Source organism: Larus michahellis, chromosome 12 (genome assembly GCF_964199755.1).
Source record: "Larus michahellis chromosome 12, bLarMic1.1, whole genome shotgun sequence".
NCBI classification, from domain to species: Eukaryota; Metazoa; Chordata; class Aves; order Charadriiformes; family Laridae; genus Larus; species Larus michahellis.
The window spans coordinates 10,916,803-10,934,638 of NC_133907.1; the positions used below are offsets into that span (position 1 = coordinate 10,916,803).

The window sequence follows — 17,836 nt, forward strand, 5'->3', positions numbered from 1 at the left end:
TCCTGAAACAAATGAAAGCCCAGCATGGTAAGGGAAATTCAGCTATTGCAGGTTAGCTAGCCTTGGCTCCTGTATCACATGTATCCCTCATCAGCCACTGAAAGGATATTGCTGGGATTTTTCTATTGTAGGAGCATAAGAAGACATGACCTAGCTCTGTATCACCATGAATTGTTCATTTGCATGTGATTTTAACAAGCAAAGAATCACCACTAATGGGCTAATCTTTCCCACACCCTCAGTTTCTTGAGTTGGCAGAATAACGTGATCAACAGGTGCTGATGGTATTGCCATGGAGAAATATCTTCAGCCTTAAATCATCCTGGTTTTAGCCCTCCATTCATCTTCTTTGCCCAGCCCTTTTCTTAGGCTGTATAGTTCAGGTACCCCACACTATCTGTGCTACAGCTGCTCCTTTACGTGGCACCCCCTCCCATCACCGCCACCACCCTGTCACTGCAGGTTGAACTTGCAGGTGTCTTGGCAGGACACTCTCATTCGGACTGCCCTGAGACCCACTCTGTGAGCACGGTACTTTGCAAAGCAGAAACGGACGTAAAATCTCTGTGCTGGTGGGTACAAACTCAGTCACCATCCCTAATCCGGGCAAAGCCAGGCTATGCTCCCTGGCTGCAATACAAATGAAACCCTCTGTCGTCTTCCTATAGTTACAGCAAGCTCGTTGCAGGCATGAGGGTCTCTTCTTGGTCGCCTACTGTAGTGCTAAAAAGTATAAATCAGGGATGTTAGAAAATCTTGGAGCTTGAGCTCTACGGAGATGAGTTTGTCAAGAAAGCAAAGTCCCTTTATACCACCTGGAGCCGGGCCACAAGATCCCCAGTGACATAGGGTGGGAAAAGGCCCCTCAGAGCATCCCGAGGGGACACAGGGTACACATCCCCACCGCCGGCTCGACAGCATCCCGATTCTCCTTCGCTTCCTCAATTTTCCTTAGAACTCTCCCACCCGCAGACTTTGGTTTCGGAGCTGAAATGAGCGCAGACCTTCAGGTATTTTAGCAGAATGTGGCCGCAAGGTGTCACAGTTGCTCCGCTGAGATGCGCGGTCCTGCCCTGTCCTGCTCCCCAGCCCGCGGGTTTTTGTGTAGCTGTGTAAACACTGTTAATTGATTTTTTTTTTTTTTTTTTTTTTGGCAAAGCAAGCTTGTTCATTGAGTCCTGGGGAAAGTTAGGCATTGATGGTTCTGGCTTATTTAGAGGTTATCAGTTTGGGCTATAAAATAGAGGATATCCCAGATTTAGGGTACTCCAGAGATCCATTTTGAGTTTAGCCAGGGGAAACTCTAGGTTTGTCTTTGCATGCAAACACTTTGTGCTGCCGGGAGTTCCTGGCCAAGCACAGGTCCCCCGAAGACTTCAGCTCCCCTTTGCCAGATGATGCAGCAGGCTCAGAAAACACTCATCACCATGTTGCAGACTTGGGATTTTTTTTTTTTGTTCTCTATTGCTAATGGTTTTTTTTTTTTTTTTCTGGCCCAGAAAGCTACCTGCTTAGCCTGGATGGAGTCCCAGGGGCTGATGAAATCAGTTAGCTCAGAAATACAGTGAGAAAGAAGTTTAATCTCAGAATAGCGACTAAGGAGAACCTGACGAGTTTTGCAGAATATAGCTATGGGCCTTTTGGGGTCGTCCTTTATAGTCTGTAAATTGAATTCAAGACCTAATTCATGGCCTGTGCAAGCAATTGCTATGGATGCTCCAAACAAATGGCACTTTCTTTCCCGCCCGCCCGGCTGGTGCCTCTTCCCGGCTGGAGCCAGTCAGGGTTTCTCATTCGGTGTCTGTGCTGCAGGGCACCAGGAGGCAAACCTTGCTCTGCCAGCCATGTGGGACAAAGAAAAACTCTAGCAATAAAGCAGAGTTGTTGAGTGGAGCTGCCAGGGCGGAAAGAACCTTGTCTGGTACCTGCAGGAAGGGCTGAGGAAGCGGCAGAGGTTTGCTCTGCTGGCTTGTGCTCATCATGGCTCGTCCTCCAACCACTGCCCCTGCCGTGGGCTCCAGACACGTCCCCCGGGGAAGGTGCTGCTCTCCCACCGCTCGCTGGAGAGCAGATCCCTGCGTGTTCCGTCCCTGGGGGCGGCTGGGACAGGGCTGACCTCCAGCCCTTTGCCCTCTACTGCCCAGGGGAGCACGAGAACATTGCAGTTCCCAGCCAGCGGGAGGGCTCGGCTCGGCACGGGACAGCGGGTCCCCGTAAGGAGTGTGCTCAGCGGTGGCTGGGTGAGCTGTGTCACCTTTGCCCACAAGCAGTGGCTTAGTGTGAAAGCACCTAGCAAAGGGTCAGGTTTGGTGGGGGCCAGGGAAGGCTCCCATGAACCCCGAGCTCAGTGCAGGGGGTGGGCAGCGGCGGTACACCTTTCTCGTGTGCCAGCTGATGGAGCAGGGGCAATCCTCTTCTTTGGAAACATAACTGAAGAGCAAACACCACGGGCTGGTCCTTGTCTCCCAGCGTGTGGGTTTGGTGGCTGGAGCTCTGTGCCCTGCACATCCCGGGGCTCGGGAGAGTCGGTCCCATGGGGACCGCATGTCTTGGCTTGCACGTCTGGGAGCTTCTCAGTGCTTTGAGAATCCTGCCTGTGGCAGGGCTTTCTTTGCAGTGGACTTGCTGGCTATAAAGAATTGGGAAAGGTTCAAGTTTGAAGCTTCATTTTCCTCTGCTCGGACTATGAGATGAGCCTTTAAGCAGTTCACGTACCCTGCCCACCAGCTCACAGTTTCAGCAGGGAGCAGCAGCTTGCTGAAACAATTATCAGCGCATGGTTTGATGGATCCTACCATGCCCTTCACACCATGACCGATGTCTGAAAGAGGAAAAGCTCCCCTTCTCTCTGAGAGATCCCAAACTTGCTACTTGCTGCTGGGCAGTGGGAGGAGAAGTCAGCTGGGATGAGACAGCTGATTTCCCCACAGGGGATGGCGACACCCCACGTTCCATGTGATGCTTGTTCCATCTTCGTCAGTCCATATGTCATTGACTCATTTTTTTCAGCTATGTGTCATGAAAATAAGCCTTCTCTGCAACAAGGGTAAAGCCCAAGCAGTGCTGTGCGTCCCGGCTCTGTCCTGTACTGGGGTTATTCCCCGGGCTTCACACACCAGGTTTGCCCACTCACTTTAGGAATTGCCAGCATTGCTGTTCTGAATTGCCTTAAAACAGCTTTGTTTTTGAGTCCTGGATCTCAGCCGCATCGGTTTCCTATCCCGTTTCTCCCAGTAGCTGCATCCAGGATCCTCTCTCATAGCAATAAGGCACTGGAGCAAGGAGAGTTTTCAAGCAAGACTGGGGCACCTCTCTGCCGCTGGGTAAGTAGTGTCTGCTGTAATCCCGCTCCTTCCCTCTGTCTTGGTATCTCTGGAATGGCCTTTTTCCACTGGAAAACCTCGTTTTCTAGTCAAATTTTTCCCTCAAAGGATAACCGCGGCTGCTGTCGGGCAGGGGGAGAAGGGGATCGCCTGGTTGGGTTTAATCCTGGGGAGAGGCTCCTTCTCCCCACCAGGTTTTGGAGAGTCATTCCAGATGCGAGGCCTGAGAAATGATATTCCTGCCCAAACATTTGTTTTCGGTAGACATTTAAATAGCTTTATGGGACATTTCATCCTGTCTGCAGTGGCCAAATTATTTTCCTGGGAGATTTCCTCTGGCACCGGAGCTTCAATGTGAAACTGTTTTCTCTGATCAGTTCTGTATCTGTCACCCTTAAACCTGCAGATTTTTGTTTGGTCTCTCTTGAGAGGCAGGGAGACCAGAAACTCCCACTCAACTGCCTCTTATCCATTGAACACCTTGTAATTACAGAGCTGATATAATGATGTCCACAGCAACCAGGAGCCGCCTCTTTCTCCCTCCAGCATCCTCTAAATAACCACTAAAGCCACTCTTAGCCACAGCTAAGGAGATGACCCCTCTGAATAGCTTTATTATGATTTTTACAGAAGAGTACAATGCTTTCCTGTGCTTGCTTTAGAGGAGGAGCAGTCACATTGTACTTGGTATTTGATCTTTCAAGAAATGCCTTGAACTTCCCTGTCCTGCATGCTTCCCGGGAAGATCTCAGTCCCAGCTATCCAGGTTAGTGGAGAGGTAGAGAAGAGTGAGACCAGAGACACTCAGAGAAGGACCTTAGAAAGACCCATGAGTGATCATCTTGAGAAAGCCCCCTAATTAGCGCGTTTCTGTACTTCCTCTGCTAACACCCGGGCACTTGTTCTGTGTGCAGGATGGGAGCCCGTGTCTACTGTGAAGAATTTCTGTTCCCAAAGGTGTGCAGGACCGTTGCAGACCTATGGTTGGTTTACTCCAAGCCTGTCCCAGCAAATGGCAGAGAGCTGTGGACCTTGTTTCTACAGTGTTCCTGCATTGCGGCGGTGATAGGAGGCCTCTTTTACAACTGGATGTTTGCTTCCCTGGAGTACTCCTGGCACCTCTCTGTTGCAATGGCCGTCTCCTTCAGTCTGCTCCTTCTCCTGACCCTTTTCTTGGTGCATCCCGCCCGTTGTGTCTTCAGTATGATCATGCCTACGCTAGGTACCAAACAAGGCCGGAAGCTTCTCTTGTCGACCTGCACCATGATTGTGGTGGTTAACATACTACCCAACATCATAAGCAACATTAAGACCATACTGCAGGTTATTCAGTGTATCTGCAAGAATTCCTCTGAGAGTCTTTTGAACTCAACCGCTCTGCTAGGGACAGCTGCCTGGGAGTTTGGGGATGCAATCCAAGAAACCAGCAATTCCATTAATATTCATAGGCCTATGAATGGACATTTTCAGTTTTCATTGCTTAAGAACAGCTCGTTGATTTACCAGCAAATGCACCTTGCTGGCGAGAAAATTGGGAGGGACTTTTTGGCTGTCGAAGTACTGGTCAAAGACTCTGTACGAGTAGGCAACAAGCTGGTTGCTGGCTTCTCCATGCTTTATCTCTGTTTTGAGTCCACCTGGTATTTGAAAAATTATCTCACCAACCTCCGCTTTGACAATTTTTACGTCACCAAGAAGCTGGAGCGTTTAGCTGTGGACAGAAAAGAAGCTCATCTGCTGGTGGGCCCATGCAAAAACCTCCTTCGACCAACGGGCATGAAGTTGTCCCGGGAAGAAGTGATGCTGTGCCTCGTGCAAGCCATGCTCCTCACTGTGGCCCTGCTGCTGATGCTGGTGGTCGTGGCGATGGACCACTTTGCGTTCAGTGTGGCAGACACCGCGGAGAGAAAGGCGTCTCAGTTCTCCACAGTGCCCGTCACTCTGAACATCAAATACAGTGTAAGTGCTGGGGTCCCCTCCTTCCCTGCACGGGGACCCCGCTGTGTGTCATAGAATCACAGAATGGTTTGGGTTGGAAGGGACCTTAAAGATCACTTAGTTCCAACCCCCCTGCCATGGGCAGGGACACCTCCCACCAGACCAGGTTGCTCAAAGCCTCATCCAGCCTGGCCTTGAACACCTCCAGGGATGGGGCAGCCACAGCTTCTCTGGGCAACCTGTTCCAAGGTTCCAGACCTGTGTCACATCGTAGGAGGTGGCGGTGGGGATTGCAGTCTTCGTAGCCTGACTTACATGACCCTTGCTTCCCTTCCCTGCAGCCAGCTGGACAAGGAACAGGCTTGGGGAGGAGGAGGCAGAGGCACAACCTTGGTTGCTTCTTCCAGTGCACCAAATAGCAGCATCTGCCCGCTCCAAATTACCGCTTCTTGGGAGCGAGAAGGGGATCAAACAGTGCCTCACGCTGCAAAGGCACTGCTAGCATGGGGCAGCCAGATGTCCCCGTGTCTCCGGGTCCCTTCCCTGGCACCATCCCCCAGCTGCAGCGTGGGTGCAAGCACAAAAGGAAGGGGGAAGTGGATGAATATACGTCTCGGCTGCGAGGATATCTCCTCATCTTATTGCACTGGCTGTTCTTTAAGGAGAAAGTCCTGCTCACTGGCTTTGTTGTCACCCTGCACAATCTTTTTCACAAGCCTCCCCAGTTTCTATCTCTTTTAATATCCTTTATTTGGACTAGTTCTGGTTTATTTTTTTAGCCTTCCTCTTCTGCTGTGCAGCCTGGCCCCCTCCCCAGCCCCAGGGTTCCTTATCTCAGATAGCGGCTTATGACGCATTTGCAGTGAAATAATCAGGGATCAGAAAAAAAAACTCAAATATTTAAATATGCAGCCACTAATACTGCCGTCTGTGCTATGTGTTTCACTGTAAATCTCACACGGCGAATACCTGTTATGAGCTCTGTAACAGCAGGTAAAGATGACAGATAGGATCGAGTCTCACCGGGCCAAGTACTCCGCACCTACACATCGTGCTGTTACTCTCGCTCAGCCTGAGGTGTACATGAACTTCAACGTCCTTCTCTTAATGCACCCAAACAAGCTGTAATGGTGATTACACCCCCCCAGGCCGATGTTTTTTGTAGTAACCAATTGATTTTGTTTTGGTCATACCCTGTTTAACTTTTAACTCTCTTTATTTCAGGCTAAAATAGGGATCCTAAGCTCTCTTCTGGAATTTTTGGGGCTTCCTTCCAAAGAATTACCACTTCAGGACTTCAAAGGAAGCTACCACCACTACCTGATCTTCAGCTCTGCCCACTGCAGGATCAGCCGCCCGACGCCTCCCAACCCCTCCGTGCTGCTCGCTGTGGGGCTGCTCTTCTGCATCCTCTACGCCACCGTATTCCTGCAAACCTACGCACACCGCCTGTGCAGAAAAATCGCAGGCTCCTTCTTCGAGAGCTGGGAGGAGAAGCGAGCACTTTACCTCTACAAGAAGCTGTCCAGGAAGCACAAGGAGGGAAAAAAACGCGTGAGAAACTAAGGGTACTTTTGGAAACACAGGGGATGCCTGAGAGCCGTGGCAGTGGTCGGGCACAGGCTTCTTTGACGGGATCGTGCGTTTAATTTTCCAGAGTCAGAGAAGTGCTTGGAGTCTGAGGAAAAATATTTGCCAAGTAGAAAAAAAAGAAGAAAAACGGTGAAATGCCACACTTTGCATCAATTTAAGAAAAATGGACTAAATTTACTTCCCTTTTTTTTTTTAAACCTAGAAGGTCTGGAGTCAGCTGTTCCAGGAATGGTGGGAGATAGCTCATATGACTTGGAGAATATCCACAGCATTAGGCAAGGCTAACTGGGAAATATGTGCAAGTCAGGGTGGGGGAAGAGCTCATTTTGCCTCCCTCACCTCATCCATGCTAGAAGAAGTACACACTTCCTTTCTTTAGCAAGTTATCCCTTCAGGCAGTAAGAAAGGAAACTCATTTAAGGTGATCAATTTAATTTTCAGGGATTTTTTCTTTCAGGTTTCATGCACAGAAACCTGTGCAGACTGGGTAAACGTTAGGCTTTAGAAGACAGCTTATTCACCGAAGACAGTGTCATTTCAGCCAACCGAAATAAATTCAAGGCCAATATGACCATGAGATGCACATCCTGGGCATGGGTGGTGGTGGAAATCAGCACGAGGGCTTTACGAAATCACTTCACAAGGGCTCTTTGAAATAAGACATAAATAAAATAGCTGAAGGACCTTAGAAGAGGATGAGACCAGCCAATAAAAGTCAATTTGGGTGTCAGTCTCTTTTACCAAGTAAGAAGTGATAGAACAAAAGGAAACAGCCTCGAATTGTGCCAAGGGAGGTTTAGATTGGATATTAGGAAAAATTTCTTCACTGAAAGAATTGTCCAGCATTGGAAGAGGCTGCCCAGGGAAGTGGTGGAGTCACCATCCCTGGAGGTATTTAAAAGACATGTAGATGTGGCACTGAGGGACATGGTTTACTGGTAACTTGGCAGTGTTAGGTTTATGGTTGGACTCGATGATCTTAAAGGTGTTTTCCAACCTAAAGGATTATATTATTCTTTGATTCTAATTTAGGCCAACATCCTGGAGGACTTCAAATGTGGTAGACAGAAACTTGACTTTGCAGGGAACAGGGAGGTAGCAGGATTTAGAGGGCTGGACTTGCCTGAACTGAGAGCCGGTTTTACGTGTTGCGTTGTTTCAAACTGAGAAACTATGGTATTGTATCCAAGATGCCAAAAATCCATCACTGGAGCAGCATCTGAAACACGTTACTTTTGAAAGAGAGTCAGATCGGCCACATCTGTAAGGGCAAGAGTCAGAGGAGGGGAAGACAAATCAGTGCCAGGTTAAAAAAAAAGCAACTTCGCATCTTCTTTTCTTCAAAGTATCTCTATTATTTTCCTCCCTTCTGCCGTTAGAGTCTTCATTAAGGTAATTATTTGACATAATGCACCTCAATGAGATTAAATTACAGAACTGAAGTGGCAGCTGCAGCCGGATGCACTGAATTCTCTCAGCTTCTGAGGTGCTTGAAACAAAGTAGGTCTGGATTATTTTTTTTTGAAAGCATCTATCTAACAAAACCCTGGTGCATTCATCTCCCTAGGTTTCTTAATTCCCTGCTGTTTTGATGATTAATCCAAGCACTTTTCTGCCTCTACAGCGACTAGGGGGCTTTGTCATGAGGTTTCTGTAGAAAATGCTCTGTGTCGTTGTTTGGGGAAAGCAAATAGATTTCCACATGCCCATTGAGTAGCCCAAATTATCGGGATCCAGGGGTTAAAATAGCTGGGAGGAGAACAGAGGAGCTCCTTCAGCCAGCAAAGCATCCCAGAAGCATGTTTTCTTCCAACAAGCACATATTTATAAAAAGGTTTTCCTTGGGAAGGCTTGCCTTTTTGACAAGAGATTTGCATTAATCTTTATTTTATTTTTTTTTTTTTAATGGCCAGCAGCATTTGAGGAACCCTCCTGATCAACATCCAGTTCCTTGCCTTCCAAGGGAGATCTTCAGAGGAGATTGGGACATGGGGGAGAGGAGGCTGAAATGGTGAAGTTCTGGGGACCAGCATGGGACTGGCTTTGCTTTAGAGATAGGCCCTCCAGGTTCAGATGGGGGTTTGGAGTGAATGAGACCACAGAGACGGACTAAGAGGACTAAGTACCACACTGAGTGTCCCATTGAATCCTTCAGACAAGCGCTGCCCAGCTTCCAGCCAGGGCAGCTGAGCAGCATGTGAAGCAACTCCTGAAACACCCCTTTTCAGCCTCAAAAATCATATTTATTAGCAAAAAGCTGTCCCAGTCCAGAGCGGTTCTTGACATCTTCTCTAGAGTCTCCTTCATCTCCCACTAAATGTTAACCACTAAAGACTAGTCCTCGGAACTTTGCACTTCTAGATTGTAAAATTCAGCATCAGACAAGCCTTGATTAGCATAATTACATCTGCTTGAAAGGATAATAATCAGTGTGAGGTATTGCCGCTCTGCCTCCAGAGTCGCAGCCTTCATAAACCCTTCATGAAGCAGAGATGTGCTCCCAGTTCCATTTTGCAGAAGACACTAAGGATGAGAGGGGTCAGTTCTTTGGTGGGTGTCACACCACTTTTAGCGGGGTCACTGGCAGGGAACCATGGGCAGCAGAGCCCCTGTCACCTGCCTGCACGTAGGGGTCAATTCTCCTGCCCTCATTTGGACATCTGCCCTAGGAGCCAACGGGTCGTGCCCCACGTGCCATCCGTCTCCTCAGCCTCGTGACCCTCACACATGGATTTTTGCTTCAATACCCATGTAGATATCAGCACGGGAAGAATTTGGTTTTGGAAGGTGAACACCTTGCAAAGCACCGGTGAGGAGGTGAGGGTTGGGTGGTAGCCCAAAACCTGGCTTTTCTCATGGCAGCGCTGAGAAAGGATGGTAACAAACGTTGTGAAGTGTTACGCTCTGCCTCTGTCATCTCATTAGTGTCAGAAGGGTTTTGGTTTTTTTAATTGTAGGAAGGAAGAAGTCAGTTTGATACCCATTATGGTTATTTCGGAGGTGAAGTTGTGCTGATGTTAAAATGTGTGTATGCTAAAGGCTGATACACTTGAATGTCACTGAACCAATGCACGTGAAGAGGTGTTAACACGAGACTACTGCTGCCTGGGTTGATGTCATCAAATATAGACATGTATTGTACATACTTAAGTGATGAATGTGTTTCGAGGAGAAAAGGGATGTTGAAAGCTGGCTCTTTGCCATTATGCCACTTAACCCAGAGCCCCAGACTTCCACGTAAGAAACTAAACCCAGGGAACGGTGGTAAACGTGACACCTGAGGGGGAGACTCAGGGAAGATGAGCTCCGAGTGGTTTCCAGGCTGAGGGACCAGCAAGGAGAGTCGTGGGGAAACCACAGGGATGGAGTTAAACCCGAAGAAGTGTGTGACAGAGGTGACACCTGGGGCAGCCTGTGCAGGGCGAGCAGAGGGGACCTGCCAGCACGGCTGGAAGGAGCTTAGTCCCTGCAGTAACTTGCTTTTTCACCTCCCTGGGGATGTCAGCAGGACCCCGGGAACAGAAATGGAAAGGGAGGCCCTGAGGAGCAGAGGATGCTCCGACGGTCCCCGCTTCGGCAGGAACAGCTTGTGCAGCGCATCAGCCACGTCGTCCCTGGGGCCAAATCAGGCTGCGATGCGTTCCCTGGGCGGGGGCGGGGGGTGCAGCGGGACCAGAGCTGCTGGAAATTGCTTTGCTCTCCTGTGAGGTGTTGTTCCTCAGCAAGATAAAGGCATAACAAAATAGAAAACATTACCCGTTACAGAGTCACATTATGTGCTCGAGAGGTAAGCTGCCTTGCCAGAGTTTGCTTAATGGTGCAACAGAGAAATACTGAACAGATTTACCCAGCAGGCAAAGTTAATTTACTCACATATTTTTATTAAGTAGGGCTAATTTACAAGCCTCGTTATTTGCTAGGGGATTTTCATCCCTCACAGCCACCTCCCACTCCCACCCTCACTTCTGCTCATCACGGCTCTTGTTGCCTTCGTTTTTGCTCAGCATCACCCTCCCGTCCCGCAGGCAGGAGGGAGTGGGACCGAGGCTTTGTCCTGTGTTACTTCCACGCGGGAGCTCCCAGCGCTGTGCCTGCAGCCCACGGACCAGGTCCTGCGTGTCCACCTCCTGCACGGGCACGTCCACCTGCTCCCTGCTGGGCCGCGCTGCTCCTACACTACCGCAGTGGCTTATTTACTGTCTCCAACCGCTTTCTGCAGGGCAGGATTTCATCACATCTGGCCTCTAGTTTTCGAAACCCGTGAAGTTGAAAGTTCAGGGTCAGACGTTTGTGTGCAATGAGGCAGAGGCAGGGCTGGGGGCGGGGGGGTGGTGCATTAGGTGGTGGGTACCAAACTCATTGGTGCCGATGCCAGCCCATATCCTTGCTGATGCCAGCCTTGACCCTGCTGTCATCTCTTGTCATTGTAACTCAAACCGGCTGCAGCTGCCGCCAGTGTGAATGCTGCTGTTGATTCTGGGGAAGCCGGAGCAGCCCGCTGCACCCGCACTCGCCCTTCCCTGCTGTTGCTGTTCCAGAGCTGGATGCCACAATAACCCATCGAGGGCATGGGAACCAGGAGGGGTTTCTGGAGGGCTGGGCAAGAGAGGGGACTTGCAGATGCAACAGCTCCAGCAGCTCTCCCTGGAGCTCTTGTCAGAGCAGGGCTCATCGCTGGGGGCAAAGTCCTTTTATTTTGGCTTTGGTGGGGGTTGTGACTCTCTCTGGAATCATTGTCCCCACCAGGTCACCCTGAGACAGTTTCTCCACCCCATGCTGCCTGCACAGGGGGGTTTGGCAGGGCACGCAGGAGTGCATCAGTCAGGGCTGTTTGCCTGTTTTCCTCCATGCACTTTTTGACGTTGGAGACTTCTTAATTACCTAGAGAAAAGTGTTAATTACAAGAGAGAAAGGCCCACGGACTAGTCTTTCCTCCACCGGTGCAACAAACCCAGGGGACAGAAAGACCCTCACACATGGGACAGGATCTACCCTGAAGCCCTGGATTCCCTTGGGGCTTTGTGGTGTATTTTTGTGGATTTTTCACAGATAAAATATATGCTAAGTTCCTGCTTATGGCTGTCTGGCAGGCAAGAATGAATGGCCTTAATATACTGAGGAGCAAATATAAACTATTCAGCTAAGACAGTGCTCTGGGAAAGATGTCATCCATAGTCACAAAACTGCATCCACTGGAGCAACCAATCAATCAAAAACCTCTCTCCAGAATTATTTCCTGATTTTTAAGCAAATTCCATTTTTATTGCATTTATCCTATCTATAGTATTTTCACTGTAATTACAATGAAGAAGCAACATTTCCATGCACCGAACTTCAGAAAAGGAAATATTAATAAACATAAATAAAAGCAAATAAAAGCTATTTCACAGCATTGTGCATGCCCCGCCGTGGATGCGTGCCCTTGCTCGCAGTGCCATGCAGCGTACCCGGGCAGCCATCGGCGCAGGCGGGGAGCACCCTCTCTGCAGGAAGCCTCATCTCCAGGGTGTGAGGAGCTGGTGGGGATGGAGTTAATGGAGTTATGGGGTGGGTGAGGCGATGCGGCTCCCCTTGAGCTGCCCACGGCTGCGAGCTTGCTGCACGCTCGCCAACACGCAATGGCTGGGCTCTACCTGCCCGTCCTGTGTGGCCATGGCTACATGGACCTGTGGTCTGATACAGCTGCTTCGTATGCTCAGGGACAGGATTTGCCTGCGCAGTGCCCTCCGGCAACCAGTGTGGCACTGGAGCTCACCACAAGCTTCATTTACAGAGCAGAGCCTCCAGAAAGCCCCAGCAGAAGATGGACTGACCAGGTCTCAGTTTTCCAGGCTTACTGATGTCCCCAGCTCTACCTAGTGCTCAAGAAAACTCTCCTGTTGCAAGTGTCCAGAACTAGATTTGTACCATGGTCAAAAGCCCAAATCAAGCATGACTACAATGAAGGAAAGCAAAAAAAATGCCAATGCGAAGCCTTCTAGAAGGGGACTTCTGCTCGTGCTTTGATTTGACCAGATTTGATTTGCAGAAGCTGATGCTGTGGCTGGCCACAAAGAAGCACTTTCCGTGTCACCAGACTGCGCATTGCAGCAAGGCGGGTGGCACAGGGCCAGCTGGCATGGCATACCCGCAGGGTGATGCCAGCAGCACTGGTGCCCGGCGGGAGAAGGTCCCAAATGGTTAATCCCATCTGCAGCTTCCATAGGAATATGCAAAACCTTCAAGCAGTGATTCAGTAACGATGCTCTCCACGCATCTGCATCTCCAATTACAGCTGAGATGGGGAAGCTCAAGACTTCATCATGCCGTTCCCGGCGCGGGTGGGGAATGGCTGAGTTAGTGTTTATTTAAGGGAGCGCTTTGTGCGTGAGAAGCCCCATCTGAAGGCAGCTCCACCGTGCCGAGCACTGCACGGCCACCCAGCAAGGGCAGCTCTGCCCCAAGGCATTTATTTACCTTTTAGACAAGGATGGGAGAGATGAGGGAGTTCTTTAAAGCCTTAAAGACAGTCAGTGAGGAGGAAAGCTTCCTTGGGACGGGGTTTTCCCTGCTTTCCCCGCAAGGAGAGCTTACTGCAGGGCCTTGGCTGGGCTGTGAGATACTGGTGCCAAAACAAGAGGTAGGGAAAAGAGGCAAGATTATCTTTAGAGGTAAGAGGTGATAAACAAACCGCTATCCAAGTGCAAAGCTTGCCAGAGGCTGATTTGAAGCAGCAAAGAGATGTCAGCACCACGTTATGCTGAACCGATGCCCGGTGCTGTTAAAAAGTGCCTGTTTCCTGACTTGGGGCTCAAAGCAGAAATTGATAAACCCCCAGGACCACAGCGCTCCTGCAGTGTCTGACACTGCCCTGGCTGACAGATGCGATCCAGGACTATCAGGACCAGTAGCTGATGACCAGGCATCCCACCACTCCTAACATGATACCCGATAATCATCTTGAAGCAACTGCCAGGAGATGTGATGTGAATTGGGAACTGGCACCACAGCTCGTTCTTGTTCTTTTGAGCAAATTCTCTTAGAGACCAACATTTTTCCCAAGGAGGAACCAAAATGTGTCAAAATGAGTTGGAGATGTGAGACAGCTGCAGAGAGAGGGGGAGCAATTAGCAATTCGTAGGGAGAGTTTCCCCAGTCCTGGCTCTTTCGAATGCAGGTTGTGTCAGGGTTTCACTCTGAACTCAATGCCCCACATTTTGCAACAGAAAATTTCCAAATTAGTTGCAACAGGCCTTCAGCCTACAAAAAAAGGAGTAGAAATGAGGAAGAAGCAACGCTGGCTATCCCAGAAGACTGATAAAAGCCAGGATTGTCGATACTGAAGCCAACCTTCCAGGCACCTTTCCCAGTCCCCTGATTTCCAGCACTCTGCGCACATAGAATCGTAGAATGGGTCACTGATTTCTGAAGGTGATGGGAGATTCCACCACCCGCTCATTCTTCAGGCCCTCAGAAAAGCCCAGAGACGAGTGATTTCAGCCAGGAACTCCAGTGGTTCATGGGCAACATGAGACTCTGTGGCACGTTGAGGAGATGCTGGTGGAATCGAGTTAGTCAAAGGTTTGTCTCCATCGCTTCACGACCCTTCCCCAGGAGCAGGGCAGAAGCAGTCCTGGGTTTCTTTGCAGACGAGCAACTGAGGAAAAGAAATCACCAGAAGAGATGTTTGCAACATGCAAAAATAAGGTGGAAAATAGTATCATCTTTCCACTTATTTCTTATTTATATGCTGTTCCAGTTGAACCCTCTGTGATTCCTCATCCTACCTGGAAATAGCTGGGGAGATGCTTTCATATCTGAGAAGGGAGAGAAGCCAATTCTGTGAATTTATTTCCCAAGAGATATTAAAAAAACCCCCAGCGCTATGACCAGTCAGGAGTGATCCACGACTCGGATAGGAAATTTTCCTTTGAAGTAGGTTGAGAAACTGAAATGGCCAAGTTCAAAGGCTGAAATCTTCCTCCTGCGTTAGCTGGAAATACGCCGTGGCTGTTCAGGCAATAAAGCGGGAACTCTGCGAATTACAGGAAGGAGCAGGTCGCAGCTGATGACTCGGCTGGGCCAGGCTGAGTCATTTTTTCCTTTTATCAGGGGAGAGAAAAAATTGCACCCTGTGCCCGATGCTTCATGATCTGTGGTCCCAGGGCATCAGCAACGCCAGGTTCACAGCCCCGGTTAGGTGGGTGTGCGGGGTGGGGGGGAACTTTGGTCCCATCTAGCCCTTTCCTGAAAGAAAGGTGCCTAAAACCAGTGTGGGTTTTGCTCTCTCTGGAGCAGCTGGTGCTGCATGTGAGGTCCTGGGCTCCGTGGCAGCTTTCTCCAACATTAAACCAAATTAATTTCAGAGTGGGGAGAGCTTTCCTCTGGCTGGACACTGCTATGAGCAGTGTCTGCAGGAAAAATTGAAAAATGATCAAACCCCACAATCAGCTGAAACTCTTTGAAACCACTAATTGGGTGGAGGAGGCTGCCTAGCCGCACGAGCTGCTGCAATTTCTCCCGCTGTGCTTTGGGATGGACCATATTGTCAGAACTAGTGGGTCAGGCAGGATCCGTGCAGCACCGAGGCGTCAAGGTGGACGGATCGGAGACGCTTGTTTGGGGGGAGCATCTGCGACAGCAAGACCAGAAAGGGGAGCTTCAGCCAGACCTTTTCCTGCACTTTCATGCCCTAGACAGTTAGGCAGGGCGCAGTGATGGAGTTCAGTGATGGAGAACTTTATGGACCCCAGTTCAAGCAGGTCCCTGGGTATTTGCATGGGTGCTGACTAAGGACTCGGAGCATTTTGCCATCCCCATGGTGGATGTACTGTGCTGTGCCTCTCCTGGGCTGCGTTTAACAGGCGTGCACCACGGTGCTGTACCAAGTGCTTGCTGTTACAGTGTTACGGAGTTGACATTCAGATGTCACAGAATCTGAAATAACCTTTAATTACAGCCTAATTATTCTGCCAGGGTTTTGTTCTTTCATAATATTGCATGCAGTGCTTTTGTCTCCCCTCAGTGTTATCGCTGCTATTATCCCCGCAGGATGCCCCCCCAGCACCTCATCCACCCTAATTACTGGTTTTGGGAACTGCCTATTTCTGTCCCCACCCCAGGTGTATCCCACCCCGTGTGTTGCCCTTGGGATGAGCACTGGGGTGAGTGATTCGGGTCGGATGTGATGCAGCCAGTGCCCAAAAGGCACATGGGAAGATGTGTCAATTTTCACGCTGAGCACAGCTTCAAGCCTTGCTGGTTTTGGCAAAGGCTCAGCTTTGGTTACCCAAACCACAATTCCCTCTTACAGCCACCAGTTTTTGCGCTGAGTGGGAGACCTGGGAAAGACGAGGACTCTCGAGGCTTCCCCTTCGTTGTGCTGCCCTGAAAGCCAACGCCTCCGCCTGGCTCTTTGCTCACCCGGGCAGAATTCCTGGTGGACCGGGCACACCGGAGTAAACAGCAGAGCTCATTGGCAGCAGCAAGAGTTGTGAACCCCGATTTGGTGCTGTGGGCAATGCCTTGAGCCCTGGAGGGGCCACGGGGTGTGCAGGGGATGCCAGGGGGGCTGGCTCGGCGGGAGGGGAAGGGGATCTTTGGGCTCCTTCTCCCACGACTGAATTCCCTCCAGTTGCCTGCAGCCAGCCTGGAGCTGGAGATGTGGGGCAGGGCAGGGAATCCCTTGGCACACAGGATGACAAGGTTATTTTCACAGGCTTTGTAAAGATGTGCTGTGGCCCACACTCACTTGGGTTCGCTCAAGCCAAACGCCTGCAGCAGTGGGGGTTTAAGAGTGAGGGGAATGTGGCACCCCAAGAGCTGCACAAAGCATCCTCTCCCACACCGTTATGCTTCGCAGAGCTGCATAAATCCCCAGCAGTTTGGTTCATTGCACTTCTCAGATCACTCCAATGCATATTACTGCAGAGTGGTTTGTTTTTTTTTTTTTTACTATTCAGGCTGCATATCTAAGAGCTCAGCCCTTCCAGGAGCTACTTGGAAGAGAATCTGAAGGATGTGCCTATTAAAATGTTAATAGGGGCAGTTCACAAATAAGCTGTACTTAGAAGCAATGACTTCATTGGGGATGCTCCTGGCTGTACAAGGCAGCTGCTGGACGTGGGGGACTGAGCCTGCAGCGCAGGGAGGCAACATCCATCACACACGCTTACAGCTCCAAGAAGAGCAGCCTAGTTCCTCCTTTGTTATTAAAAATTCATCCCAAAGCTGACCTCCTCTGTATTAGAAAACAACTGCTGCATTGTTCCATCTGTGCAATATTTTGTTTAAAAGCCAACTGCACGATGCTGGCCAAGAGAAGCTGATGCAGTCGCTGCTCCAAGGGGTGGCAGGCTACCTCCTTCCTTCAGCCTCCGGAGGATGAATCTGGTTTTGCAATGACTATGTGGTGATGTATTTCTGGGGAAAGATCAGCGAATACCACCTATTAGTGTATTAAAAATTCTTGCCTTTTTATTCTTCAGCGGGACAAAGCCTTAGCGCTGTTGGCAGGACGGCTCCTGAAGGCTGCGCCCCATCGCCTGTGTCAACAATGGGACAATGTACCCTGACAGCAGCTCCCTGCTTTGGAAATTCAGGTATTTGCATCGGAGCTTGCGATATCTGTTTTCATCTGTTTGCTAATCTCTGCACAGTGAGTGGCTTTTTCCTTGAGGACTCAGGCTCTGAACGCAGCAGGGATGCGGGGTTGGGTGGGGGGAGGGGGGGGATGGGGGGTGGATTTTTCGCCCTCTCCCAGTTTGTGAAAGTGGCCTCACTTTGCTTTCTTTAAAAGCTGGAATTATACTTATTAGCTGAAGAAAAATCACCAAGTTCCTCTATGCCCTGAAGGCAATGCCAAGATCTGGTACATCACAGATTTAGCAACATATCCTTAGAAGAGGGTATACAAAGCAGAAAGAAAACAACACAAAAGCCAGGAGGTAACTCTGCTGGTCAGGCAGGGAAGAGAGGAACCTGAGCCAACCCACAGAGCTGCC

General features: G+C 49.9%; 1 protein-coding gene across 2 annotated transcripts; it reads left to right on the forward strand.

Moving 5' to 3' along the window:
• The first annotated feature begins 3,033 nt into the window (after positions 1–3,033).
• OCSTAMP (osteoclast stimulatory transmembrane protein) lies at positions 3,034–10,498 on the forward strand. 2 transcript variants are annotated; one of them, XM_074604893.1, is made up of 4 exons: positions 3,034–3,323; positions 4,238–5,282; positions 6,486–6,815; positions 8,771–10,498. In XM_074604893.1, exons 2-4 carry the CDS (start codon positions 4,239–4,241, stop codon positions 8,867–8,869), a joined length of 1,473 nt encoding a protein of 490 aa, XP_074460994.1. In that variant the 5' UTR covers positions 3,034–3,323; position 4,238; the 3' UTR covers positions 8,870–10,498. The 2 variants fall into 2 exon arrangements, with proteins under 2 accessions (XP_074460994.1, XP_074460995.1); XM_074604894.1 differs by having other exon boundaries at positions 6,486–6,829; positions 8,771–8,904.
• The last annotated feature ends 7,338 nt before the right edge of the window (positions 10,499–17,836 follow it).

Bases quoted from the DNA above. Each gene is read 5' to 3' on its own strand.
- OCSTAMP (XM_074604893.1), top strand. From the start codon at position 4,239: ATGGGAGCCCGTGTCTACTGTGAAGAATTTCTGTTCCCAAAGGTGTGC. The intron at 5,283-6,485 runs GTAAGTGCTGGG...TCTTTATTTCAG, and splicing joins CTCTGAACATCAAATACAGT to GCTAAAATAGGGATCCTAAG. The intron at 6,816-8,770 runs GTGAGAAACTAA...AATGGCCAGCAG, and splicing joins ACAAGGAGGGAAAAAAACGC to CATTTGAGGAACCCTCCTGA.